The sequence below is a fragment of the Panicum virgatum genome, chromosome 8K, assembly GCF_016808335.1.
Source record: "Panicum virgatum strain AP13 chromosome 8K, P.virgatum_v5, whole genome shotgun sequence".
NCBI classification, from domain to species: Eukaryota; Viridiplantae; Streptophyta; class Magnoliopsida; order Poales; family Poaceae; genus Panicum; species Panicum virgatum.
The window spans coordinates 5,385,282-5,413,045 of record NC_053143.1 but is presented as its reverse complement, the minus strand read 5'-3'; the positions used below and the strand labels follow the sequence as shown (position 1 = coordinate 5,413,045).

The 27,764-nt window shown below is 45.7% G+C and overlaps 4 protein-coding genes, 1 long non-coding RNA gene and 1 pseudogene across 26 annotated transcripts; 2 read left to right on the top strand and 4 right to left on the bottom strand.

The window, feature by feature from the left end:
- Positions 1-4,544: 4,544 nt before the first annotated feature.
- Positions 4,545-8,914, bottom strand: LOC120646112. Its single transcript, XM_039922821.1, has 3 exons — positions 8,485-8,914; positions 8,014-8,231; positions 4,545-5,107 (listed from the first exon to the last, which is right to left on the bottom strand). Exons 2-3 carry the CDS (start codon positions 8,167-8,169, stop codon positions 4,556-4,558), a joined length of 708 nt encoding a protein of 235 aa, XP_039778755.1. The 5' UTR covers positions 8,170-8,231; positions 8,485-8,914; the 3' UTR covers positions 4,545-4,555.
- Positions 8,915-9,340: 426 nt separating this feature from the next.
- Positions 9,341-18,520, top strand: LOC120643682. Of its 15 annotated transcripts, none has more exons than XM_039920133.1 (7): positions 9,341-9,477; positions 9,561-9,685; positions 9,872-9,918; positions 10,929-10,981; positions 12,728-12,837; positions 12,928-15,634; positions 15,750-16,063. In XM_039920133.1, exons 5-6 carry the CDS (start codon positions 12,737-12,739, stop codon positions 14,090-14,092), a joined length of 1,266 nt encoding a protein of 421 aa, XP_039776067.1. In that variant the 5' UTR covers positions 9,341-9,477; positions 9,561-9,685; positions 9,872-9,918; positions 10,929-10,981; positions 12,728-12,736; the 3' UTR covers positions 14,093-15,634; positions 15,750-16,063. The 15 variants fall into 15 exon arrangements, 9 of the variants coding, with proteins under 9 accessions (XP_039776067.1, XP_039776065.1, XP_039776063.1 ...); XM_039920131.1 differs by having other exon boundaries at positions 9,872-9,941; XM_039920129.1 differs by having other exon boundaries at positions 9,872-9,946.
- A 257-nt stretch (positions 18,521-18,777) lies between these two features.
- Positions 18,778-20,040, bottom strand: LOC120643684. 4 transcript variants are annotated; one of them, XR_005663110.1, is made up of 4 exons: positions 19,888-20,040; positions 19,609-19,743; positions 19,179-19,348; positions 18,778-19,036 (listed from the first exon to the last, which is right to left on the bottom strand). It is a non-coding gene; the product is annotated as an uncharacterized LOC120643684 (long non-coding RNA). The 4 variants fall into 4 exon arrangements; XR_005663111.1 differs by having other exon boundaries at positions 19,609-19,739; positions 19,888-20,028; XR_005663108.1 differs by having other exon boundaries at positions 19,829-19,989.
- A 768-nt stretch (positions 20,041-20,808) lies between these two features.
- On the bottom strand, positions 20,809-22,169 carry LOC120645351 (annotated as a pseudogene).
- Positions 22,170-22,651: 482 nt separating this feature from the next.
- Positions 22,652-23,706, bottom strand: LOC120645350 (glutathione S-transferase T3-like). The gene is made up of 2 exons (XM_039922149.1): positions 23,641-23,706; positions 22,652-23,530 (listed from the first exon to the last, which is right to left on the bottom strand). The coding sequence occupies exons 1-2, from the start codon at positions 23,704-23,706 to the stop codon at positions 22,652-22,654; spliced, it is 945 nt and encodes a 314-aa protein (XP_039778083.1).
- A 1,214-nt stretch (positions 23,707-24,920) lies between these two features.
- Positions 24,921-27,662, top strand: LOC120643681 (proline-rich protein 13-like). 5 transcript variants are annotated; one of them, XM_039920126.1, is made up of 5 exons: positions 24,921-25,500; positions 25,540-25,592; positions 26,086-26,267; positions 26,395-27,139; positions 27,400-27,662. In XM_039920126.1, the coding sequence occupies exons 1-4, from the start codon at positions 25,234-25,236 to the stop codon at positions 26,418-26,420; spliced, it is 528 nt and encodes a 175-aa protein (XP_039776060.1). In that variant the 5' UTR covers positions 24,921-25,233; the 3' UTR covers positions 26,421-27,139; positions 27,400-27,662. The 5 variants fall into 5 exon arrangements, 4 of the variants coding, with proteins under 4 accessions (XP_039776060.1, XP_039776059.1, XP_039776058.1 ...); XM_039920125.1 differs by having other exon boundaries at positions 24,922-25,592; XM_039920124.1 differs by lacking the exon at positions 26,086-26,267 and having other exon boundaries at positions 24,938-25,500.
- The last annotated feature ends 102 nt before the right edge of the window (positions 27,663-27,764 follow it).

Sequence of the window (27,764 nt, the reverse complement as noted above, 5' to 3'; positions counted from 1 at the left end):
TACAACGACTCAAAAGGAGATAGTAATATAGGCAACAGAAGGAGGAACATACGAAGAAGATAGGATGATTAATTATTGAGCAGTTTGGAAGGAACAGGACACCAATAATTTAACAGGATTAGGAGAGAACAGTAAGCAGCTGCAAAATTAAGTAGTAAAGTTAAACGTGAATATAGTAAGCAGCAGCAAAATTAAGTAGTAAAGTTAAACGTGAATCACCATTGCATATAGCGCAATTAATTTTAAACATTCTTTCTTCCCCCAAAGTTTATTGACTGAATTTGAATTTTCCATTTGGGAACGCGCGGACATGCATGCTAATGCTGCAAACAGGTATGCTTAACTACATATATGATGATATCACACCTAAGTATCTCGTGAGGGAAGTTACCAAAATTTTCTTGTGCAATGCATGTTCCTTTTATTCTAATATTTTTTAGCTCAATCGTCTTGCTCACTCACTAATGATTTATTTTACAGTGCAATATATAACAGTTTGAATGATTTTGAACTTCGGTTGTTACACTTACATGAGCTAATATATATTTCTCTTGGATGTCTCTATTATATTCTTAAGAATCAATATATTTCCCTAAAGAAATCACTTCTGCATTACCTTTCCCATCAAGGGGATACAAAGTTTTGAAGGGTCAAAACTCAAATTTAAACTTACATCCATATATACAAATCTAGAGAATGTATTGCATAGAAAATATCTGCACCTACTCGTATCATTAATTATTGGCATTGACAAGGTGCTCCTATATATGGATATACAGCCCTGGCATTCCGCGTGCTAAAGAAAGAACATATATAAAAACAAAATCACCAGGGAATGGTGAGAGAATTGCTAGAAAGTTACTTTAATTTGTCTGTCCTGAACTCCTGATGGGAATATATGGAGCAATAGAAGGGAAGAAGCTACGAGTAGCCTACAACCCCACGTCCCCACAGTCGTCCTAGCTTCGTGATGGACAATATTAATTTAAGATGGTAGCCCAGAACACCGATAAGCTGCATCAGGTGGTATACAGCTAGAGCTCCGAATTTTTGCAGTTAGCACTTCATCAGTGAATAGTATTCCCCTTCTGAACAGCTTAACCCTAGTTTGAGATGAACTGGTATCCATTATAAATCTTTATCACTGATAAGTACTGCTGAACTGATAGTGCCACAGCTCAACACTAGGTTAAGCTGACATGGTAACGATGTTCCTGGGCTTATGTGTGTTTAGGCTGTCGACAAGAGGTTCTGCTCCTGTATGAATTTTTAAAAAGAATCAATGTAAATCTTGTATTAATGCCATGTGCCCAATTGGGTTTTATTAATTTTTTGAGAGAAAGGAGGAGCATGCTCTTTCTGTGAGGAGAGAGGTGCATGTAGGATATAAAGATAAAGATGGAGTCATAGTTGTGGCATCAACCCTGGCATGAACTGGCAGTGATGTATCATTACTGCCGGTTTAAAAGCAACCGCGGCAGTGATAGGTTTTTGTACTATATTGAGTAATTCAATTCCATTGACCCCTATGCTGGTAAATAATTAGTTGTGAAAGTAATTAGGCTTCGGATCTCGACTACTACGAGGATTAATTATGTGTCATCCTCATCTACTGAGAGGGCAATAATAACCTTAATATGCCACCTTGCATGTTCACCTATGTGAATTTCATCGTTTCCTTTTTAATCTAAGAAAAAATCTATATGAACCCCTAAAAGTATCGAGGGTCGACTACATCACCCCTCAACTATACATTGGAGGGTTATGTAGACTTTTCCATAAATCTATGGGCTAAATAGCTGGAGCCCATGGTATGGTTTTGAAATACTTGAACTGTTTAAGCTGTGCAACTTTAAAACATTGTAAATTTATAATATATGTATGTTTTTATGGAGCGGAGATAATCACATATAGAAGGCATCCACCACTTGGACAACGTACAAGGCAGGATATGTGTGATCACAAGTGTAAAAGCACACAATCACACTATAAAACCTCTACCAGATTCTGCCATCATTAACAAATTCATGCGGCCCTCCACCCCCTACATATAATCAGTTGTTTCCTACGTTGTACACCAAGCCCCAGGAAACTTCTGGTAAACTAAACAGCAATCTAAAGACTAAAATCCAACACGGAGAGGAGAATGGGAGGGAACGACTAGAATCGGAAGTCCTCCGTGAGTGGCCTCATGGGAAATGGGAATAGGATGCACATGGAAACAAGCAATTAGTAGCTTCAGGGGCCACCGTCCTTCACAGTGTTGTTAGGCTAGTCTTTGCGAGGAGTGTTGTAATCCTGAGTTCCCGCTCATGTTTATTGTTAGTTCTGTTAGCAAAAAGTCTGGGGCTCAGTTCGGATCAGCATCCTCCTGAGCGCATTTTGTATGTCGAGGCCACAACATGCTGCATCACAGCGTCATGGCTAGCGGTGCCCCGCACGATCTGCGTGTGGGATGTCGCATGCACTGGGGGCGTGGAGGGCATGATGGATGGGGTGAAAATAGCTCTGTTCCTTCTCTTCAATTGTGGAAACCAACAAGGTGATGCTTCTGTGATGATGAAAATGTAGATGGTCTGTATAGCGATACTATCACTGCTACAAAAACGATTTGTATTAACGCCTCAATTTTTTTAGGAGAGAATAAAAATGTGACCCGTTGCTACAAATGGTGTGGAGTTACAATAGCAACTAACTCATCCCTGAAAATGTATTTTTAGGGACAGGTCACCCCTCACCTGCCCCTAAAAATAATTTTCAAATTTATTCTATTAATTTGTTTAATTCAAAAATAGCAAAACACATCAAAAAGGTGAAATTTGTACCATAAGTCTATTGTGATTTATAGTACTAAAAATATTAAAAGTATATTTCAGCGTACCTATTGATCAATTGATCATGAGTGTGGAGACCACAAAGTGAGCCTTAAGTTATATAAGAGAGTACAGTGAGTGAATTATATATTATGGTTTCACGCTCTTAATCATTATATACGCTGAAATATAATTTAAGATTTTTTATAAGTTCTACCTATTACAATAGGTTTATGACAAAAATTTCAATTTTTTTATGTGTTTTGCTATATGTTTTCATCTAAACAAAATTTTAGAATAAAATAAAAATTATATTTAGGGGCGGGTGGGGGCGTCAACCGCCCCTAAAAATCATTTGTTGGGGCGAGTGGGGGTGTCACCCGCCCCTAAAACGAGAATTTGTAGGGGCGGGTGTTGAAATGTGCACATTTGGGGATCTGCGTGGAGAACAGATTTGCAAGACCCTTGGCTAAATCAAGTGATTCACGATCGCAGGGCCCACTAGCCCTCTCTCTCTCTTCCTTATATATTCCCTCCACTTCCCTATCTTCTCATCAGCAGTATCTCTTCCCGTCATGCCCCTCCACTTCTTGCCACTCCAGCTCCCTCGCCTCCAGCTCCACTCCCGTCTCCTTGTCTATGGCGGCCAAGCGCGCGAGGCGACAGCTGTAGGGGCATAAGTATTGATAAAACTTGTATTGATAAAGTAAGCAACAATAAAAGAAGTAATATTTTGTGTAAATTTTTAAATAAAACGAGTGGTCAAACTTGAAGTAAGAGAAGTTAAAGGACCTATAATTTGAAATGGAAGCAGTAAAAAGAAATGCTGGGCACAACTGATGCCGCGGTGACTTTGGCGGGAATGGGACAGTTCCCCGCCATCGGATGAAGTGGGCCGTGGGCCAGACGAAGAAGAGGAGTGGTTGCGTGGGCTGGTGGCCTGTGAAGTTAAAAAAGTAAAATAAAAAATAAACAAAAAGAGGCGCCATCCTTTTCTCTCTTCAACTAGTATCAATAGAGTAGTTCATTCAGTTCAGGACTTATCAGATCCGTGTGTGGTTTTAGGACTCTACTCGTGTGGTCCAGTTTTACCCGAAATTTTCAGATCAGTTGTGCTGTCACCATGCCCCCGTGATTGAATCCAAGTACACTAACATGAAAAGCCTAGCACATTTGTCGTCCAGTGATTGAGGGCAGTAGTAATAATTCAGCGCTATGACTTATGAGAGTTTCTGTCCTTGTCTCAAGGCTCCAGCTAGCCATCCAGCGGCGTCCGGTGCTCCTCTGTCACCTCGCATTATATTGGTGACTGGTGAGCGGCAGCAGACGTTTGGGGCAAATTGCACTACAATTCTGTTCATGAGCCAATAAAATACGGAGGGAGTACTGTGCATAAGAAATTCAGTGGTTCTACACTGCACAGGCTTGCTCGATGGATCGGAGAAGCCAAAAAAAGGAAGAGGGAAAAAAGAGAGCCAAAGCTAGTGGAGTGGGCGTTATATTATTCGTGGCGCGTGGATTCATTCATACTGAAACCTGGGGTTATTTGCTGCTGCTGCTGCTGCTGCTTTGTTACAACAACAATGCACAATGTGGTATGGGGCAAAGACAACGGAAACTATTTGAAAAGAATGAATTAATATCTGAATCTGACAAAAAGTAAATCAAATAAAAGACAAATCAGTTACAAAAACAAGATCAGACTGACTTATTACAGCAGTCTCTGTTGAATTTCCGAAAAACTAAATACTAGCAGCCGGCCAAGTCACCTTCACAAAGATTGAGGCGAACTTGGTCTTTATTTGCTGACTGGCGTATCCATCGTCCATCACTTTGAAGGAACGGCAATGTTCTTCCTCACAAGACACTGGACCTACCTTCAACTTCAAATCCAAACACTCGTATGCCGTAACAGCAATCACATGCCTCGTTAAAGCTTGTGACCCCACAATCATACCATCAAAGAGCCGAATCTCCTCATGTAATCCACCGGTAAAATAGCTGACACACAAATCAAAACTACTCTGCACTTTGAACACAACAACCTCCACTGTCGCATCCACCGCGTAGTAAGCATGCATGTTAGTCACGTCAACTGCGCTATTATTTCCATGTATGCGACATGCCACTGGTTCACGGTATGTGATCAGTGGGTCCAAGAGCGATGCCCCATCAATCAGTTGTTGATCATCTTCTTCTCTATCTCCTGTCTTAATCCTCACGTCATATTCAATTAGAACGGTTTCAGTCAAATCAATCCCTCTCTTAGGGCCAGTCATTGGAATGAAGGAACACTACAAAAATGTTTCCATTGTTTAATAGCTCTTCATTGCAAAGTAACAAATGTCAAAAAACTAAATACATCCACCATAGTTACTTATATTGTGAAACGAATCAAGTAATAATCTGAAACAATTCTAGGTACAGTACTGCACCTGGTCCACGGTGATGGGATCATCCGTGCTAATATTTTTTTTTGAACGAACGGGACTCGACGAGTGCGTTTCTATTGATATAGCAGAAAAATACAAGACTACGGCCCTGGGAGGCCATAGGCAGGAAACAAAGAGAAAAGAAAACAACAAACTCGTCCGGTTGGATTGGGACGTCAACACATGTTACCGCTCAACTATACTCACTGGCCGGTTGGATTGGGACATCAACACGGCCAAACTCTAATCACAACGATAACAGAGGAGAAAAGGCACAACCACAGCTTCCACCTACCATCGCACTCTTGCGGTTATCGAAACAACTGAAGTGTTCCAGCATTGGTAGAGGAGCAGAAGGGGCAGACATCACCACACCAGGAGGCCACTGCCGTGCAGGACCCAACGCCGCAGTGCTGCTGCACCCAAACCGACCGCCCGACAGCATGAAAAACACCAAGTCCAGCAACCCAACGCGCGGGGACCAAGGCACTTCCGCCATTGGACACCACTCGCGTGCGCGGGGACCTCCAACCCACCACTCAGCACGTCTCTCTCGTGTGCGGGGACCTCCAACCCGCCACACGGCATCACGCTCCGTACTCGTTTCAGGGATTGCCGTAGAGGCAGCAAGAAGAGGTGCCCCGCGCCCCTGGGAACTGAACCAAGCCGCCAGACCACCTCCATGGTTTGAAATCATCACGTTGCTTTCCCCCTCGCACGAAGACGCCGCCCTCGAGCCAGAAGACCGAAGATGTCGCCCGCGCCGTCTTCCGACGTTGTACCGCACCAGAAGGGTTCAGCCGTGCTGAACACCCCGCCGCGATCCGCTGCAGGCCAAGTCGTCACTGATTGTCGTTGCCGCTAGCGCCGTCCTTCAAATGCTGTCCTGCACCGCACTGGAGACTGCCACGTAGCTCCAGGCGCCGCGGAACGCTGCAAGCAGGCGAACAACAGCCGAGTGATGACCCCCGGCCACCAACAGAAGAGCAGGCATCTTGGCGTGAGGTAGGCAACCCCCTTCTCCGCACGCCCTCCGACAGATTTGTCACCACCGGCCGAAGAAAATCGCGAGCAGCAAGCCGGCCAAGTCGCCGAACGGTGTCTCTAGAGACGACGCCTCCAAGGAGGTCACGACGCCCACAGGCGCCGCCGTCGCTCGTCCAGGAGCTGGACCGGATTTTCACCCAGAGACCTCGTGTAGGAGGGTTGCAACTCCAAAATGACGCCCTCATCAGGGAGAACGACGCCCGGAGGCGGCGCCGCCATTTCACTAGAATGAATCTAGCGAGGGCTTTCGCCCGGAGTGCCGGCACCCCACTGCATGTGTTCGTCGCCTCAAGCCGGCACCATCACTGCGGCCGCCCCAACCGAGGGACGCCAGTGTCACAGCACCAAAAAGCCCACTGCCGAAGCTCCATCTCCCTCCGCCGTCCTCGCGACCCGGCAACGCGCCGGCGCCACACCGCACCACCGCACCTCCTCCCAGCATGCCGCACCACATCACCTCCTCCCGGCCGGGCAAAAACCGCTAGCGCGGGCGACGCGGCCTCGGCCCGCGCCGCATCTCCTCCTCGCGCCGCTACCCCACTGCCGCGCGCGTCGGCCACAGCCGCTGCCGCGGTCTGCTCCCGGCCGTGCCGACCGCCTTCGCGCTCCCTCTGCTGCTCCTCGTCGCGCACATGCGCGCGCTCGGCCGTGCGGCCGCGGCCGCGGCCGCAGCAGGTGCAGGTGCACCCGGGCTGGATCGCGAACGCGGCGCTCGTGGCCACGTCGGCGGCCCTGCTCGTCGGAGCCGTGGTGGGTCTCGTCGCCGACTGAACGCTCGGCGGCCGGCCGCCGCCGCAACGCGCTTGGCCCGCCGGAGGGCCGCTCCGCAGCAGCAACGCGTAGATCCACCCCCGTAAGGGCCGGATCCGGCCACCAGGATGTCGGATCTGCCTGCCCGTGGAGCAGTCGCCGTCGCCGTCAAGGCCGGCGCTGCCGCGCCGCCCAGCTATGCGGGAGCACACCTGTCGACGAAGAAGCCCCGCCGCCGCCTTCATAGCAGGCCACGGACTTCCGGAGCCCTGCTCCAGCGGCGGCGAGGTGTGGAGGAAGTCTCGGAGGGAGTGGTGGCGGCGGACGGTGTGGTGCCGCCCGAGTCGCTTCCCAGGGAGAGACGACACATCACCTTGATGTCTCTGACGAACAACCGAGCAAGCCGCCACCGGCCACTCCACCACAACGTTGCCGACACATCTCAGCGGGGGCAGCACAAACCGCCGAAAGAAGCGGCCAGGCGCCGCCACACCGTGAGGCACGGAGCACCCGGGCGCCGCCACCACCGTCGCCGTGCGCCGCCACCTGGACCTATGCAGAGCAGCCGCCGTGTGTAGGCCTCGAGCTGCAATCGCCCAGGGCCCGCACGCCGCCGCCGCCGCCCAAGGCCACAGCCAGCCGCTCACCACCGGATCTGGGTGGAACCACCTGCAGAGAGCCAATCCAGGCTCCGCCTGCACGGATCCGGCGGCCAGGCCCGCAGATCGGTCACCAGCTCCAAGCATGCACCTACAGCCACCGGAGCAAGAAGAAAGGAGGGGAACGAATGGAGAAGGAAAGGAGAGGGCAAAAGCCAAGAGGGAAAAAAAAAGGAGAGGGCCCGCCACCGCCATCCTTGCTGCTCGCCGGGCTTCCGATGGGCAGCTCCGGCGGCGGCGGAGGCAGGAGGCAGGCGGCGAGGTAGCTGCGGCGGGGAGACGGGGAGCCACCCGAGTCGCCCGACGGACAACGCGGGGGCGTGTTCTTTTGCTCTCATCCCTGCTAATATTGACGATATAATTAAGTAATGAATCCACATGATCACGCGCCGCAATGTATCCATACAATTCCACAGGGCCACCATCCACGGGAAGTTTAACCAACTTAATTGAGAAAACTTGCCACATGTTACCTGGTCTACACAATGCTTCAGGGTTCTCAAATCCATTGTTGGGTTCTTCCAAGGAAGCTTCAAATTAAAGAGGATTACAGGATAAGTTGGAATGGGGAACTAAGAATAGATAGGTATAACGAAAAGTAAGGAAGAAGAAAGTCCATTTTACTCATTGGAGTCATTGATCTGTTTGGATAATCAGCTAAAAATATTTGGAGGGAGTATTTATTTTCTGTCTGACTTTACTGTCACGGTGACTCCTACAGCGCTTATCAAATGTTGTAAATAAAAGAGATAGCAAATAGGAAAAGAGATGTTGATCACTTACCCTCGTTACGGTCGGCAATACGAAAATACTTTTGCCAGTGACGGCAGCCCGTGTATATAGAACCATCACGGTGGCTGCTGTACTCAAGTGTCCTCAGACTGATAACACAGTTGCAGGGGTAACAAGTAGAGATAAGTCTTTTGTGCAGCTTTCTTGATCATCGTCACTGACCTCCCCGGCGCTTGCGTCCTCTGTCGTTGCCTCCCTCGCATCCTCCTCACCATCGGTTATTGCCTCACATAGATCTTGTTCGCCATCAGTGACCTCCTGCAATCTATCCTGGTGCCAAATTTTAGCAACAGACGGAAGGCGCAAGCTTTTGGGTTGGAACAGGAAGGCGGTACCGTGGTAGACGATGGACAGGAGGATCGGGTGCTGACGCCATGACTCGAGCGCCTCGTCGCGCCGGCGCTTGTGGGCACCCGCGAGGCGGAGGGGAGCCCCTGTAGGAGAAGGGATGGGAGTGGCGGCGAATCGGGGCAAGAGAAGTGGCGCCGGGAGGAAAACAATTCTAGGGACGAAGACCACCCGAGGAGCAAGGAAGGCCAGGATCTTTGTGGTGGACTGGTGGAACGTTTCTTGGGAATATTTTGCATACAAACCCACAAAGAAAACCCCCAATCGCATGAAATTAATTGTCTAGTATAACAAATGTATTTAAAAGATATCATGCAAACATAGACAGATGTGATCTTAAAAGATGTTTTATTTTACTCGGAAAATACAATCAAATTTGAAAAGCCTGCTGGGAAAACGAAATCAGTAGAAGTGGAACAAACCAATCGGAAACGTATCTCAGGTTCATTCAAAAAGTGGGCTGAAAGTGAGGGTTGGTGCGCTTGGGCCACGTTTTGAGCCCAAATCCCCGCCATCCGTGTTCCGGGAGAGCAACCGTTCCTGGGCTGAATCGACCCACCCCCATTCCTCACCAATCTCTACCGTGCGTGCGCCGCCGTGGCCGGCGACTCCGACGACGGCGCCGCGGATCCAGAGGTGTACCTTTCCCAACTCCTCCGCCTCCTTGTCCCCTTCCCTCCCCCTTTCTCCTCCTCGGCTCATACCTGCCTTCTCGCTAGGGTTGGAGTGGCGTGGCGGCTCCTCCAGTGACCAGGTGCGCCACTCCGCGGCGATGGCTGGGCGAGCGGCGCGTCCTTTGCTGAGTCTCCGTCGGGGCGCGTCGCCCGTGACGAGCATCGGACTGGTACGCCCTTTCCTTCCCTTTTTTCAAATGGGCAACCAGATCGATGGTCCTTCTTTCCATGTGCGGCATAGGATGCCCGTTGCATTGGAGCTGTAGATCTGGCCTTCCTCAGCCAATTCCGGTGTAGTTTTTTTTTCCCTTCTCATAAACGTTGTAAATCTGAATGCATCTTGTGCTACCGTACAGTTTGGAGTGTACTTTCTCAGCTATGAAGGTTTGGTGAATTGTTCAAGGTTGTATTTTGTCACCTACGAAGGTTTGGTGAGTTGTTCAATTTTCCTCAATAATCCATTGGTTCGCTTCTGAATCCTTATTAACTTATTATTTAATATGTAATGAGTCACAGGCAAATTCTTAGTTAATTTTATGATCTGGTGTAGTCAGACATTTTAACGACTCATCGACATATCATACTTTTTAACCTAATGATGTGCAGTGTCACTGACACTAGCAGCATCTAGTGTTAAGGTGTAGTGGTGTACTAATTTTGAACACAGATATTCATTTCTTTTTTCTTTTTTTGGAGAAACAAGTGTACTGAAGCAGCATCTGGAAAAGAATGCGAGTATCAAATTGAAAATATAAAGACTTAATCGAGCTGAACCAAATGGGGGGCATCGAAGACTTGTATTCTTGTAATGGTTCATTTGGTTGTGGATTGTATCCAAAATATCGCAGATATTTACTAGCATATGGAGCTATTTCTTCTGTGCTTTCCAAGTACTGTGTGTTACAAGTCCAGCAAGATCACCAGTTCAATCCGTATTGTTCATTACAAATGGATACCGATTTGTAACAGATATTTGATTAGTTGGGAATGTGTGGCACTATTTTTGTAACCTATTTGCATAGGACCCTACAATTTTTTTGGATTTTATTCAGTTTTTTTTCCAGTTTTACATAAAAAATGGGTTCAAGATGCTATTTTCCCATTTTCAATTGCTTCTGCTCAAACAGAAGTAGGCTTGAGACTACTATTTTTCTGTGATGTTAGTGTTTCCATTGTTCAGAAAAAGGAGGGTAGTGGGATTATAGCTACCTCAATTATTGTTTAAAACATGCTCACTAGCAAGGATGCAATTAGTTTTTTAATTGGGCTTGTCAATTGAACAGAGCCATCAGTCAGCCAGCTAGCCACTAAGTCATCTGTTTAATATTACTTGTTTTCTTAGCTCTTTGCCTCTTTTCTTATTTTTCATTTTCAGCATACTCTGACATTTTGCCTAATCCTTTCCATATACAGAATCAGAGCATGATATAAGCAATGTCGAATGCAGGCCAGAGACAACTTAAGAGGTAGTTACATCTCCACTCACCAGTTACGACATTAATTACATCTCCACTTGCTTTTTATATTCAGATAGTGACAAATAATAGACCAAAATGGCTTTATTTTACTGCATAATGTGTGCATAGAACCAGAATAGTCTAGTTTTTCTTTAATTTGTTATCTGTAAACATCTTGGTTCATGGTGTCATCTGTAAGCACCTTGTCCAGTCCTCTGTTTAGTTCTGCACTACTTTGCTCAGTTCTGCTTGACTAGCTAGCTTAGTAATTTAGATCATGTTAGCAGTAATGTAGTAGCCTTATGCATTTCAATTGGAAAGATGACGTATCTCTTTATGCAGTTAAAAACCTTTGGCATTCCTATGCATTTAAATCTAGAGCTACTGTGTCTTCTCATTTAAAAGTCATGCTAAAGAGATACTGTGCTTCCAATACAAATCTATGTATGCATTTAAAAATCTGAATAGCGGTGCTGCTCCCTATTCAGGTACCATTTTTTTGGTACTAATATGTACCAGGTCCATACCAGCTAAAAAGGCTTAAATTTTTGTAGTACAACTCATTGCTTATTGCTACGTTTGAATTTTTGCGGCTCATCGCATGTATCTTAATTATTTGTCTTCTTGTATCTTCTGCATGTATCTTCTGAGTTTTTAGCATAGCTACATATCTAGAAAAGTCATAATTTGGAATGAAGTGAGTAATATTTAGTTAATGTACAGTCCAAAACTTCTGGGGCTACTTATATTATTTTCTCTCTTTTTTTTTCCATTCCTCTCTTTTTTTTCCAGAAGAATTTTGTACATGTTTTATAATTTGGGTTTTTTGTCTACAGGACACTGCGAAAACACTATTTTGTGCGCTGCACACTCTCATTGTTGAAATAGTCTGCAGCCCATCGTGACTTCTAAATTTTGTGCGCTGCACATTACTTCTATTAAACTAATCATTTGCAATATGGAAGGAGAGAGAACAGACCCTAAAAAGACTAAAATGCCCCCTGACCGTAACCCCTTATCCATTCGTCTCGCACACGGACGCCTCTGCTCCCCACCCCACCCTGACCCTTATCTCTTCGCGAGCTCACGCGGACGCCTCGTCAACTCCGCCCCTGACCCGGCGGCGGCCAGCACGCCCGCCCGTGGGTGCGCGCCCGCGACGGCCACCACGCACAAGCACACCGCGCCCCTGGGCCTGCACGCGGAGCCCGCGCGCGCGTCCGCGGGCGCGTCTGGGACGGCGGCGGTGGCCTGCACGCGGGTCCGAGACTGCAGCGGTGGCCAGCACGCGGATCCGGAGCCCCCGCGCGCGTGTCCGGGTCTCCGGGACGGCGGCGGTGGCCTGCACGTGGATCCCGCGCGGCCCCCTCGATGACGCAGTCTGCACCCCCTCGCTCGCAGGTAGTGGTGCTCTGCCCCTTCCGATTCCGCGTCTAGTTCTTTCGTGATTTTGTGGATTCCGCGCCTAGTTATTTTGTGATTCCGCGCCTAGTTCTCGCAGGTAGCTCGCGGTAATGCAGATTTTGTGGATGCGGCGTTAGTGGCCCTGATTCGATCGGTGGATTTTTGCGCTAGGTTTGATTGCTCTCGATTTTGGGGGCCGGGATTATCGGCGATTTGGTGGATTATCGGCGATTTGCGCTAGGTCTGATTGCTCTCGATTTGGGGGGCGGGGATTCGATGGGTGGATTCTACTTAAGGCCATGAGAAGTTTACTCACCTAAACATGAACTGTTCTGGTGGCTTTGTTTACAGCTTAGTCTGATGTCGTCGCATCGATCCCCAATTTCCCGACGTGGTGTGGGGCGGCTACACAGCACCGGATCTCCGACGAAAGCGCTGGATTTGTCATGGGTTCAAGATGGGTAAGTTAAGGTCACTCTTGCTGTCATTGAGGTTGTAGCATTCATGATTGCTGTTGGGGTCATCCTTGTCTGTTCTTTTTTGTTTTGTAGGATGGACCGCAACACGGCTTGTAGATTTGCCATCCGCATCCCTAGCTATCAGGAGCATGGTACACATGTGATTCATGCCACCTGCAATAAGAACTGGGTTCGTGATAAGGATACAATTTCATGGATGGATTTCTATACTGACTTAGATGCTGAGATAAAGCGAAGCAGTGCCCAAACTTTATCGGTGAGCTTTTGGGACAAGGTTGCATGTGAGTATAGCGACATTGATTCTGATTCCTCATTGCTTGCTGCAATTGATATGTATGGGGACATTAGACGGCTTCCTGTGGTAGTTTCAGTCATTAACCAGCCCAATCATAATAGCAGTTTATGTAGTGAAGTTGATATTGTTGATATGAAATCAAATCAGCTTTTGATATGCAGCACTGAAATCAAATCAGATCTAGTTGACAGTGCACCTGATCTTGTTACTAATGAGACTAATTATCCTGATTTTCGTACCAATGATCCTTGGGGTGAAAATGATGAAATAGAGTACGTTGGAGTAGATGATGAGCCTGTTGAGCCTGCTGAACCTGCTTCTAACATTGGCTTTGATTACATTCCTGACACTGATGAAGAAGATAATGATGACTGTGCTATTGATGATGAGGAAAGTTGTGATGTGGTTGAGCATATAACTGACTTAGAAAACCCCAAGATTGCTGTTGGGGTGACATTTGAAGATAGAGACACTTTCATGAGAGCTATTAGACAGTATGCTATTCTGAATGAGGTTGAAATTGTAGCTCGTTATAATGAAGCAAGGAGGTATAGAGGATATTGTAAAGTCAAGAAGTGCAAGTGGAGAATACATGTATCACAACTGCAGGATGAAAGGACATGGCAGATTAAGAAGATGCCTAACAAGCATTATTGCAAGAGCACTAGTAAAGTACAGAACAATTGCATGGCTAATCAATTCTGGGTTAGGGATAGAGTAATCCAATGGTTGAGACAAGATCCCACAATTGGAGCTTCTGCTTTGAAGAACAAGTTGGAGGAGAAGTACTTGATCAAGTTGTCATACTGGATTGTCTACAATGGCAGGGGGTTAGCACTTGATGAGGTCTTGGGCAAATGGGAGGATAGTTTTGACTATGCTTTTGCATTCAAGGCAGAGATAGAGAAAGGCCCCTGGCAGCATAGTAGAGATAGATTGTGAAAAGGTTGGGTCCAAGATGAGATTTAGTAAGATGTTTGTTGCTTTGAGGACATGTATTGATGGATTCAAAAATGGGTGCAGACCATATTTGGGCATTGACTCCACTGCTCTTACTGGAAGGTGGAAGGGGCAGCTAGCTGCAGCTATAGGCATTGATGGACATAACTGGATGTTTCCCGTGGCATATGGTGTATTTAGATCAGAGACACAAGATAATTGGGGCTGGTTCATGAACAAGCTTGCAATGGCAATTGGATCTCCACCTGGACTTGTCATTTCAACTGATGCTGGGAAAGGTATTGACATAGCATTGACAAAAGTCTTCACCAATGGTGTAGAGCATAGGGAATGCATGAGGCATCTTTACAAAAATTTTAAGAAGCGATATCGTGGAAAGATCTTTGAAAAGAACCTCTGGCCAGCTGCAAGAGCTTACAGGAAGGACATATTTGACAATCACTATAACATCATGAAGGCATCATCCACAAAAGCAATGAAATGGATTGAGGACAATCACAAGCACTTATGGGCAAGATGTTATTTCTCTACAGCTAGCAAGTGTGACTATGTGACCAATAACATTGCTGAAGCCTTCAATAACTGGATAAAACATGACAAGTCACTGCCTGTGATAGAACTGATGGATACAATTAGACAAAAAATCATGGAGAAATTGTATCAAAGAAGAACTCTAGCCATGAAGTTGACTAGTAAAGTGCTGCCACACATAATAAAGTCTCTCAATGCAAAGAGTAGAGGACTGGTTGGATATTCAATCCACAAAAGTGTTGGTCACATGGCAGAGATCAGTGGTGTTTATAGGGATTTGACACCTTGGAGACATATTGTTAATCTGGAACAAAGAACTTGCACATGTAAGAGATGGGAGCTCACTGGACTCCCATGTAATCATGCAATCAGTTTGATATGCTCTTATAGGGGTCTAGAGTTGGAGGATTATGTCGACAGCTGCTACTTTGTGTCAAAGTTCAAATCAGCATATGAAGGTTGGATGGAACCAATACCAGACAAGAGTATGTGGCCTCAAGTACAACTAGAATTCAAGCTGTGGCCTCCAGTACTCAAGAGGGCAGCAGGTAGACCAAGGAGTAGGAGAATAAAATCAGTTGCTGAGGGTGGTAGCAAGAAAAGAAAGAGATGCAAGAGATGTGGTCAGTTGGGACATATGCAAAAAACTTGCAATGAGACAGTGTATGACTCAGATGATCCACCTCCTGCACAACCAAAACCAAACAGTAACAAAGCCAAGAAGGAGAAAGTAGCAGCCAACACAAGCACACCTAAAAATAAGAGGACCAAGAAGGAGAAAGTAGCAGCCAGCACAAGCACACCTAAAAATAAGAGGACCAAGAAGGAGAAAGTAGCAACCAGCACAAGCACACCTAAAAATAAGAAGACCAAGAAGCAAGTGAACACAAAAGTAGGAGCCAGCCCAAGTACACTAGAGAAGCTGCTATATGCACCATCAACACCAACTAGCCCATTTGATCTAAAGTGTAGTCCTGGAGCACTAACTAGGAGGTAAACATCCAGACTTTATTCTCCTACTCCTCCACTGCAATGCACAATCTATACCATTTTCTAATATCAATATCCAGACTTATGTTTTTTCCCTAATCTTTGTTTTCTTTCACAGCCGAGCTAGGAGAATTGCAGTGGAGGAGGCTGAGGTGCATGGAACAATGGCACTTGCCTATCTAATGAATGCCTGATGCGTGTGGTTGTTTGTTTGTAATTTTTAATGGCAATTAGATCCCTAAATGGACTTGTAATGGCACTGCAACTTGCATCACGAACTTGCATCCAGTCAACGTCTTTTGGCATGCCAAATTGATGTAATTTGGGACATGTTGTCTCCTCAAATATGTTGACTGGACTTGTAATGGCACTGCAACTTGCATCATGAACTTGCATCCTTACAATTATGATATGCTAGTCAATTATTGTACATATATTGTCTCCTCAAATATGTTGACCGGTTGCTGTGGCTGCAAGACGGGGTAATGGCTTCAGAATGCTCTTTTAGACAACCAGGGGCATTTTAGTCTTTTTAGGGCCTGTTCTCTCTCCTTCCATATTGCAAATGACTAGTTTAATAGGAGCAATGTGCAGCGCACAAAATTTAGAAGTCACGGTGAGCTGCAGACTATTTCAACAATGAGAGTGTGCAGCGCACAAAATAGTGTTTTCGCAGTGTCCTGTAGACAAAAAACCCTTATAATTTTCTGCATGTTTAATGATGTTGGAGTGACTTAGCAATATGTGCATCTTATGCTAGACTAGAGTAATTTCTATGCTGAAGTCAATGCTTGCACATATAATTGTTGCACCGCAGCAACCAGCGAATCGAAAGCTAATCAAGGTCGCTTCCAAATGAGCCACGGGATTTTGGTGATTAAAATCACCAGGTGGATAGGGATTGGGTGAAGGGAAGGGTATCAACCCAATCCCTGCTTGGAAGATATCTCACGTGGGTTATGCCCCCTTTTTGCCAAATGAAGCCTAAATACAGTCAGGGAACAGCTCCAACTGTTTTCAGTCCTGATTTCACCAGATTCTGGATTTTTTTTACTTTTTCTGTTTTTCTAGAAAATACAGTACACAATCAGTATATACTGTATACGGTGCCGGTCAGGACAGATTTTTTCATCCCTATGTTTTGGGGTCACACACATGTACAGACAGTCCATATATGTCTTATCTCCATTACAGAGGTGTTACATTTTCTCAAACAAACAGTCCACCACAGCAATTGGACAGTCCTTGAGAGCACCAAGCCACAATTCTACACATGTCTTGATTTGTTCACGGACGGTCCGAGGTAGTTCACACGGACAGTCCGACCATACACTCGGACAATCCGTATGTGATAGCTGACAATCTATTACTATTAGCTCATGACCTACTAGTAGCGTTACCCTAACTGTTTATGTTTGTTTCATGGTCATATCATAGCAACTCATGAGCATCATGTTACTTATGTATGGCATTTTATTCATGTAGGAGTTGAAACAACTGAGGACGTGACCATTGGGTCTAAATCCGAGTACGTTAATGAACCCAAACCTGTTGAACCCATGGAGCACCAAGGTAGGCTCTTAAGCATCTCTCCCTTTTATAATTGCGTAACTGACTATGTTATACCTCTATGCATATGTATGTATAGGATATTGTGACTACACTCCATGGCGCACCTATTTGAGCTATCATCATTATTGTTCACAACTTTACCTTGAAGTATTGATTACACCTTCTAGCACGAAATCCCTGCTTAATTGCTTAGACACTGTAGAATTAGGACTTGTGATGGGTTTCTCACAGTTAGCGCGAGATAGGAATTGCTTGCTTAGTAATGAATAATTTAAAACATGGTCAACTTCATGAACTTGATGCAAGGACTGGCAATGGGTAGACTCATAGTGAGACAGGGTCTTGGATGGTATAGCTCACTTGGGTCATTTAAGAACCGTCACATCTGTCGTAGTGTGTCTTGAACACCCTTGAACAGACCATTTGCCATGTATGAGAATGGTAACTCTAATATTATGTCGCGATCTGGTAGCTCCGTGGATTCGGCGCAACTTGGGGCATGGGCTAGTTAGGATTGCTAGTATACCGGCACATCTCAAACTGCTCATAGGCCACTGGGTCGGGTGTGAGAAATGTTGAGGTGGTGAGTTACTCGTTGCAGATTTTGATGGGATCGTATGGGCAATAGCCTCGGTCTTTGGTGGGTAGAACTTGTACCCCCTCTGCATAGTTGACTTATTTTGATAATTCGTAATACCGCACTATTGGTTACTAGCATATTTATAACTCCTAGCTTCAGAGTAGTGTTGTCAATGAAAGGGCTCTTGGAAGATGAAGCTTCACCTTTGGCACCTAATGTTCATGTTTGTTAAACCTTGCTATGCTTAGAGTAGGATAGACAACCACGTATTTGTTGCACAACTGCTTTTAGGCAAACCAACTTGTATACCTTGCTACAATCAAATGCATTATCCTATGTTTGTTATATTAGGCAAGTCCTATTGATTACACTCATGTGCTCATGGTGCTCCGTCTAAGTTTTTGCAGGAGAGACGGGCCTGGTTTATGGTTATTGCTACACTGCTCACCCTTCGGTGGATTGGGAGCGATGGGTTTAGCCTATGAGCGGTGGTGTAACTCGTGGGTTGTGGCATTGGCCCCAAGGGCGTGTATCTTCCAACTATCGTATTGTAGTTTCTGCTGTTGAACTCTGATGTGAACCAAGTGCAATGAACAACTTGTGTTGTAACTTGAACCACTCTTTTGTGTAAGTGAACCTTGTGAGCTATGTATGCATCATCACCATATGTACCCAGGTGACTGGGTGCATAGTGGATTAATTGAGTTAAAATGGTGGAACTATGGTTAATGGTGACAGCTTGGTTAATCGGAAGGTCATGATTCTAGGTGAAATCACATTATTCAGCCCTGACGTATATAGACATTCTCAACCTAAATAAACTTATTTGGATGCATTGAAGCTATTTTATTTCATTGGTGTCTTCATTGAGGAGTCATTATATGCCAATCGATCACAGTTCCACTTCACATAGTAGTACGGATTGGCACAACGAGAAATTAGCTGTATCTGCGGTATTCTTCACATGCAACGAAATCTGACCTGGTGCTTGTAGTAGCAATATAATCCGTACTTTTTTTTCGTCAATAAAATCGGTAGAATTGAACGGATATTACAAACATATAGTAATCTTTTTATAAAAGCTGGGTTTTACTCCCGTTAGAGTAATTGTGCTGTCAGAGTGACAGTTATATGAAAATGTACAGTCCACCTTCGATCACAAGGCTAATTAAGCATGAACTGATTACAACAGTCTCCTACTACTCTGCAGCACAAGATGGAGCACAATTCACAACCGTGTCCTCCCTCCCTTCCTGTGGAAAAGATATAGCCGGGGGAAGATCAACAGGTGCGCACAATCATACGAGGTAATTTACAACACGATGACATTCCAAATCCATATAGTATAACGGATTAGCAAAAAATTTCGAGAAATAATGAGCAGCTTTTGTTTACCCCTCTGCATCTTGAAATTTTCGGAACATGATCACCCAAAGCATTGGTGCTGCGACAGCAAGGATGCAGAGCGGCAGCATCTGCAGCTTTTCAATCCAGCTATGAGCGTACATGTCGGCCACGTCGAGAACGACGGCAGCATAAGCAATTGACAAGGCAAGTAGAAATACCTGCAAATACAAGAGAAGATGTGCATGGAATTAGATCGGCTAGTTAGGAAAGAGGGCACAAACAATTGAAAACATCACTCATCAAGAAACCAAACCTAAAATCATGGGTTCGCAAGGGGTTTGTGTTGTGGGTAATTAAGTTTGTTTCTATTATTATTATATTATCATTGATTGAGCCCAAGGCCCAAGCTGAAGTCGATGGAACTTGCAACCGTGATGATGGGAGAGGCGAAGATAGATCTGGTGCGAGCCAAGTTTACCGCGACCAAGTAGCGAGTGCGATGTGCTCCTGTCGCCGCCGCCGCCGGCGGCGTGTGCTCCTTCCCTTGGCCGACATCTAGCAAGCGGCCTTCCATCGCCGGTGAGGTGGTGTTGTACTCCCCCGATAGATCTGTCTGAGCAGGGGCTAGGTTTGTATTCTCGCTCTCGTTTTTAGCTTTTTAGAAAAGAAAAGAAAAGGAGCGTAGGCAGTGGGCTAACCTGGTGCTGCCCTGGTGAGGGAGAAGGGAGGAGACGAAGGGAAAGAGCTCTGGGCTAACCTGTCAATGGAGCGCCTCGCCAGTCAACAATGGAGGGCGGTCGGAAATGAATGGCTGGGTGGGTGGAATGGAAGCCAGCAAAGCGGGCTCAGCTCGGATCAGCTCAGTTCAGCTCGGACCAGCGCAGTTTGATCTCTTACCGAGCCGAGCAGACAATTCAGCTTGTTAGAGCAAGGGCAATGTATATCACGAAATTGGCAATAGCCTGGGGTCCACCTTCAGCCATAATAGTTAAGACCGATCTCTCACAATGGTTCTCCTAAAAAACAAAGATAAGGTGGGTCCCACTCAGTTAAAAAATCCTCGGCCGGGCAACTGCTTCGTGTTCCTTCGCGCGAGATCCATCCCCAATTCCTTCTCTCGATTCCACCGAGCCCCCGTCGGCGCCGACGCCCAAATCCCCTGATTCCTCCCTCCTTCCCGTGACCGAAGCTAATTCTTGCTGGTGCTCGTACGTCTCCTTCTCCGGTGAGGACGGCGGCGCGGTCTGCGGGATCTACCGGGTGCGGCGGACAGCGCAGAAGAATCCAGGCGTGGCGCGGCGGTGGGCGAGCGCAGCCTGCGGCGGTTCGCGGAAGAGTCGTGCCCGCGGCGCGCGGCGGGCGAGCACAGCCTGCGGCGCTGTGCGTCAGATGGAAGCACCATGCGTCGCAGGAAGGAGCAGGCGCCCAAAACATGTGGGGTGCGGCTAATTTGTAAGTTTGGATTTTTTCCCCGTTCAAGGTCAGTTCCTGATTGTCGTGAAGCTAGCTGTCTAATTGATTGACGAGATATGCATACTGATAGCATGGCATGGTACTAAATTATTCATGAATATGAGACAATAACATTATGATAGCTTGGTACAAACTCGTAAACTACAAGTAATTAGCTACTGAGAATAATACATCCAAATAAATCTCAGTATATGTGTGACTGATTCTAATTTTGATGCTGTTGACCACCATACTTGTCCCACAAGTGTTGTATCAAATCCTCCTTGAGACGGCGGTGAGTTGTATGATCACAAATTTTATCGTTTTTCTCTAGGACATCAGTAAATCCATAGACGGGGCCTTCGGCAAGCCCTGCCATCTGAGGAGAAAATTGGCCTTGTTCATATGTGTTTTCATCTGGTACTCCATAGGAGCCTCTCTCATCCTCAACTATCATATTGTGCAAAATAACACATGCATACATAATATTTGCTAGTTCATGTTGTTCCCAAAGGCGTGCTGGATGGCGTATGATGGCCCAACGTTTCTGTAGAACTCCAAAAGCTCGTTCTACATCTTTTCTTGCTGATTCTTGATAATTGGCGTATAACTTATGCTTAGCACTTTGAGGTCTACTGATTGTTTTCACAAATGTTGCCCATTCTGGATAAATTCCATCTGCTAGATAGTACCCATGTTATATGCTTTCCCATTAACTGTAAACTGAACAGGTGGTGCTCTCCCTTGTAGAACATCTGTGAACAATGGTGACTGGTCCAACACATTAATATCATTGTTTGAACCAGCAGCACCGAAAAAGGCATGCCAAATCCATAAGTCCTTAGAGGCAACAGCTTCTAGCATGATAGTTGGTACTCCATAACAACCACGTACATATTGCCCCTTCCAAGCAACCGGGCAATTTTGCCACTCCCAATGCATGCAATCTAGACTACCTAACATTCCAGGAAATCCATGTGCCTCTCCAAATTGAAGTAAACGCTGAATATCCTGCTCATTAGGCCTACGAAGATATTGCTGACCAAATATATATCTAACACCATGAACAAAGTTAATCATGCTTTCCATTGATGTGCTTTCCGCAACACCAAAAGTTTCATCCATAAGATCAGCAGGTGTACCATACGCTAACATTCTAATGGCAGTCGTGCATTTCTGCAATGGTGATAGACCCACCTTACCAAATGCATCTCGTCTAAGACGAAAGTATGGGGACCAATTACCAAGAGCTTCAACAATGCGTAAAAACAGGTGCCTTCGCATGCGAAATCTCCTACGGAATTGATCATCGGTGTACAAAGGATTATCTGAAAAATACTTATCAAATAGCCTTTGGTGGTCACCTTCATGATCTCTTCTGATATACCTCCGATTGTAGCCCCCACGTCGGCTTGTACCTCCCTGCTGCTGCGCTACAAGTTGTGCTTCAAGTTCAGCTTCAATCTCAACATCTATTTCAGCTTGCATTGGGTCATTGATTCCTTCCCACATCATCTCTTCTAGCTTCTCACTATCAGCTATAGAATCATCTGAATGAATGGATTGATCTTCTATGTCGGAAGACATTTTTTCCTGGTGGAATAGGATGTTGGGATGAAGAATGAGTGTGTGTTGTTCTGATGACTCACTTCCCCTATTTGTAGATGTTGGATTCCAACGGCTAGTTGCTGCTTTTGGCAGTACTCCAACAGCTAGTTGATTTGGCAGTATTCTAACAGCTATATTTTGCTTTTGTCAGTATTGTAATAGCTATTGTTTTATTTCAGGTTATGGTAAACACAGGAATCAGCAAGCTCCATGGTTAATAAATATTACTATTTTGAGATCAAGTAAAGATGTCTCCAACACAACATTTCACACAACTTCGACACTACTTATTATAGATTACTCATTACTTGCTGATACAACTTTGACACTAGATACTACTAAATACTACAAACTACAAAGAACTCATTACTTGCTGATACAACTTTGACACTGGATACTACTAAATACTACAACTTTGACACTGGATACTACTAAATACTACAACTTTGACACTGGATTACTCATATTTCTTTGAGTAGTTTGTCTACAATAGCTTCATGTCTCTTCAGGTCTGCTTCGTTGTAACCTGATGTGTCTTTCTCTGACAGTTTTATGTAGGCAAGTAACTTCTTCGTTCTAGCTTCTTCTATTCTGGCATCTGCTGCTTTCGCTGTTGCTTCTGCAGCTTTGATTGTAGCTTCTGCTCTGAGTGAACTGGCTTGATGATAGAGCACCATGTTCTGAGTTGGCTGCTCCCCCAAAGGAGATGGTGAGATATTTTTACCTTTCGCTTTCAACTTTGCTTTTGCTTTCTTCTGTCCTTCAGGACGTTTCAACTGCTTGCCCACTGTTTCCTCCTCAGTGTCATGGTTAGATGATGAAGTGTACGCTCCTGATTCTGAGAGTTTAGTCCTCTTATTCTTGGTTTCTTCTTCTTGTGCCAGCAGTCTACGCCATTTAGGTAGATCTTTGACATCTCTCCACAAATACTCTAAAGTGAAAGGTTTCTGCTTGTTTCCTCCTTTGTACCACTGATGAGCTTTTTCCATAACCATATCCTCAGATTGCCCACTGACATAGGTATTTCTAACCTTAGCATAAGCTCCACAGAACTTTGAAATATCCCTCTTCAAACCACCCCAGTGTGTCTTGCATTGCAGGGCTGTCCTTTTGCGGCTCTTTTCTGGTGTGTTATTGTTGAACTCCACTGCTACAGCCTTCCAATAGTGTTCAGCCTTCTGATCAGTTCCTTTAACAGCATCAATAGAGTGGTGACACCAAGCACTAAGCAGTCTTTGGTTCTCAAGTTCTGTCCAATTGACCCGTGTCCTCCCTGTAACCTCCTCAACCCCTTCACTGCTACTACTTGAGTCATTGAGGTTCACTGGTTGCTTGTCTTGCTGTGTTGCAGGTCATGGAGAAGTTGATTCTGATCCATGGGAAGAAGTGTTGCATGCAGCTCCGAACACTTGATTTGGTGAGTGCATAAAACTTTCTTGAGATCCAAAACCTTGAAATCTGATTGGTGTTGCATGTGGCCAATTCCCTTGCTGATAACTCGGAGGAGAATGTCCATAGGGTTGAGAACTCCCTGCTGGACCAAAAGGGTGGAAATTCTTAAAATTGGGGGCTACATATTGAGGAAAATGAGATTGTGGGAATGCTGCGGTAAATGGGGAAGGAGGGGAGCTTTGGCTCGAACTGCCTGGGTGTTGGTTTTGAGAGGATGGGTTAAACACACCCATGAAATCTCTTTGCGAAGGATCCATTTTGTTTGTCTGTGACTTGAAAATATGGAGTTGTGCTTTGATTCATTTGCCATGGGTTTGTTTTTGTAGGAGTTGAAGCAAGGAGGAGCAACGGCTACATGCCTGGTGGGCAACGGATAGGAGGTGGGGCCAGCAACGGCAAGGATGCGAGGCGGGGGCAGGTGGCCGTTGGAATCTAGAATACTTTATTGTCTATACTGTACAGATATTGTATTTTACTTTTCTACTACCGGCCATAGCACTATTATCCGATATTAGCTATTGCCTCAGCCGACAATGTTTATGACTGGCTGGCCCACCAGCATTTATTGCCTATTACCGTTTTTTCCATACATTGTGGTTGCCCTTAGTATAACGAGCCAGCTCGCGAGCTAAACGAGCCAAAGCAAGCTAACTCGAGCTCCCTCTCCGGCCTTCCCCATCTCTTCCCCAATCCCCATAGCGCCGCCGCTGCCTGCCTCTAACTGCGGTCGCACCGGCGCCGCTCCCTCTGCTCCTACCTCGGATTCTAGAATAATGGCTATCTCCTACCGCCGCAGTCCATAGCAGAACACCCTGCAAATCATCTACCGTTGCTTGCTAGCTGCGCGAGGAATTGATCTCGGAGAACAAGGCGACCATGGCTGAGGCTTTATGCAACGATGTAGTGGCCATCTCGTGGTGCTGCAGGTCAAGTAGTGGGCATCGTTGCCGTTCTCGTGGATTCATATTTTTCTTTTATCTGAATGGTGTTTCCTCAATTCCTTTGTTCTGCTTGGAATTGCTTTCTTGCTGCTGATTGTGCTGAATTAATCCTAATACTAATACTAATACTTAGGCAAAATTTGCTGGTGGGCACTAAAAAAAGATGATTTTTGTCACGAGTCACTAAAAAAGGTCTTTGCCACCACACAGTATAGTTCAATGTCAATTGCTGGTGGACATTAAATCAGTCTCAGTGAGAATTTTATAGCATTAATTAGATGGACACCTTAACAAAAATGCTGACATGACTGGCAAATTAATAGGAGAGAGATGGGAACCGTTTCTTCCCCACGAAACGAGTCGGGCGCTGTTTCCAAGTCGAAGAAACGCCGACGAAACGCGCACCGAGGCCAGCGACGATTTCATGGCGGATCCCGTGCTCCCTCCCCCCGCACTCCCTCCTCCCGCGCTCCCGCTTCCAGCTTGCGCGCCAAATCCATCCCAGCTCGCGCCAAATCCACCGCCGCCCCTGCCCTTCATCTTCCTCTCCTCCCAGAGCCGCCACCGCCCCTGCAGTTCGTTTCCTCCCAAGCCGCCGCGGCCCCTGCCCTCCCAGATCCGCCGCATCCCGTGCCATCTGGGCGGGCGAGATGTCCCGCAAGGGGGAGCTGCCCGGCGGCGGCACGGCAATATGCGGCGGCGGCGGCGGCCCCGTGAAGGCCCGTGGAGGTGGCACCGAGAAGGGCCGCAGTGGTGGCTTGGTGAAGGTCCGCGGCGCCAGCACAACGACAGGCGACGGCGGCGGCGGCGGCGGCGACACTTCGCCGGCTGCAGCTCCTCCGCCGGCTGCTGCTCCTCTGCCTGCTGCATCTTCTCCGGCGGCACCTCCCCCATGTTGGCCCGGATATGCAGCTTCACCGACGCCGCCCCCAAATTGGCCTGGATTTGCAGCTTCTACGGCGCCGCCCCCAAATTCTTCCCCACATGGAAACCAGTGCTCAAATCCATGGTAAATATGCTCTTTGTTTCTTGTGAGATGTAGTTTTGATTCAATTCTTTGAGACTGTGACCCTGTAGTTTTAAATTTCTCCTCATGGTAGATCACTTATGTAGTTACTGGATGCTTTTGCATATATGAGCTAAACATGCAGTTATCATGGCCTTGCCTTTAATCACATATACACCATATGCAGATCAGCAGATGAAGTTTGATTTAAGTTGAGTTGGCATTTCATATTTCTTAGTTTGAATTGCTTCAGAGTGTGCAGTGTGCTAGCCGCTAGCATTTTTTTTTTATGTTGTCGTCTTCCTTCATTTGGTTGAAAAACATGCATATTATGTTGCAAAACATGCACCTATGATGTATATATTCTATCATCCAGGACATACCTGCTGTCAATTAAACTCAATCCTTTTGTATCTGGAATTTGTTATGTTCAGTTTTAGTTGTGCTTTCCTGTTATTTCTATCTAAGCAGTTCTTGCACCACTGATCCATTGTAGGGGTGGTTATTTGAATATGTTAAAGCAACCATATTTTCCACCTTTGCAACCTTTTGGTGAAAATTCCCATTATGTTGGAGCTGCAAACACCTTCCAGCCACCATCGCCTGCACACCTGAACCATATCCCAATGAAAGGGCCAGCATTGACCTTGATGAAGAAGATGGTGTTGAGGCAAGTAGGTCAGTAAAGAAAAGATATTGGTCACATGAAGAGGAAGTGAAACTGGTAATCACGCTACGTAGATCATATTAATATGATAACCTAACTTAAGTACTGATGATACTTTCATAAACTTCAATTGTGCAGGCAAGTGCTTGGTTGAATACTTCTAAAGACCCTATTCATGGAAATGAAAAGAAAAGTGGTTCATTTTGGAGTCAAATCACTAAGGAGTTTAACCAGAACAAGCAACGAGAATATCATAGAGACACCAACAGCCTGAAGATCCATTGGACACGCCTAAGCAAAATGATAAATGAATTCAATGGTTATTGGATTTCAGTTTGTAAAATGAATAAGAGTGGATACTCCGACGACCAACTGATGGATGAAGCACAAAAGAGGTATGAGAAAAAGAATGAAAAACATTTCACATTGATCCACTGGTGGAAGATTCTAAAAGATGAACCGAAATGGTGCACATTTGTTGCTCAATCAGAGAAAGATAAAAGCAAAAAAAGCAGCCAAGCCATAGATGGTGATGACATAGCTGAACAACGTCCTATTGGGAGGGAATCAGCCAAGCAAGAACGCAGAGGGAAGAGGAAGGTAGATCAGGTTATGGACGGTATTGAAATCCTTGGAGAAAATATAAATAAAATTGTTGAAGTTACGCAAGAGCGTAAGAAGGAGCGTGAACAAACGACAGAGGCACAACTTGAGATCTCTACGATGAATTTGCAGACTGCAAAAGAGCATAAGGAAGCAAAGTTACTCGAAGCTTATACTTCTTTGCTGGCTCGGGATACAAGTCAGATGTCGGCCGAAGAGAAGATTAGCCATGGCAAGACATTGCTCAAGATGGAGAAGATGATTTTTCAAAATGATTGAGGTTAGTGATTTTGCCTCATCCTAGAGAATTTGTTCTGTGAATATAGTCTGCTCTCAGTTACTAGTGCTTGGTGCATGTCCCTAGTGCTCTGAAAATCAGTTAACACAACGCTGCTATTAATAGTGTAGTACTGAATTGAACCCTGCTATGTGCCTGTCGAGTTGCATCTAGGAAGTTCTTGGTGACACATTTTTTAGTTACCTTGTGCTGGTATTAATTGGTGATCTTGTAAGCTAATATGTTCCATCTTCCACTAACAGGAGCATCTGTGCAAGGATATCAATTGGGAGGCTTGTGCTTTTGGTCAGTTATTTTGGAAGGCTGCAATATAGTGGAAATTAAGTATTATTTTTCAGTTATTTTGGTGTGAAACTGCTCCATTAGAATGTGAACTGTTGCTTTCAGACTGAAGCTCCTTTCGGCTTCATCTTTATTATGTGAATGTGAACTGGTAGTCCTTTCTTTATTATGTGAATGTGAACTGGTACTCCTTTCACCTATATATACATCCAGTACTAGTCCATCTCGGCAGCATCTCCTTTCTAGAGCACCATCTTTTCTCCTTTCTCCTGTAATAGTCGCCACCATCTTTTCCCTCTTGGACAAAGGAGGTGCTCATCGAGGA

Excerpts from the sequence above, each read along its gene's own strand:
- LOC120646112 (XM_039922821.1), bottom strand. The coding sequence starts at position 8,169 with ATGTGGCAAGTTTTCTCAATTAAGTTGGTTAAACTTCCCGTGGATGGT. Across the intron at positions 5,108-8,013 it reads GCAAAAGAACACGCCCCCGC|TGTTCCTTCATTCCAATGAC; the intron begins GTTGTCCGTCGG and ends ACATTTTTGTAG.
- LOC120643682 (XM_039920127.1), top strand. The coding sequence starts at position 14,109 with ATGAGATTTAGTAAGATGTTTGTTGCTTTGAGGACATGTATTGATGGA. Across the intron at positions 15,635-15,749 it reads CCTGGAGCACTAACTAGGAG|CCGAGCTAGGAGAATTGCAG; the intron begins GTAAACATCCAG and ends TTTCTTTCACAG.
- LOC120645350 (XM_039922149.1), bottom strand. The coding sequence starts at position 23,706 with ATGGACATTCTCCTCCGAGTTATCAGCAAGGGAATTGGCCACATGCAA. Across the intron at positions 23,531-23,640 it reads AACACCAATCAGATTTCAAG|CAAGACAAGCAACCAGTGAA; the intron begins GTTTTGGATCTC and ends CCTGCAACACAG.
- LOC120643681 (XM_039920122.1), top strand. The coding sequence starts at position 25,008 with ATGGCGGATCCCGTGCTCCCTCCCCCCGCACTCCCTCCTCCCGCGCTC. Across the intron at positions 25,593-26,394 it reads AACCAGTGCTCAAATCCATG|GCAAGTGCTTGGTTGAATAC; the intron begins GTAAATATGCTC and ends TCAATTGTGCAG.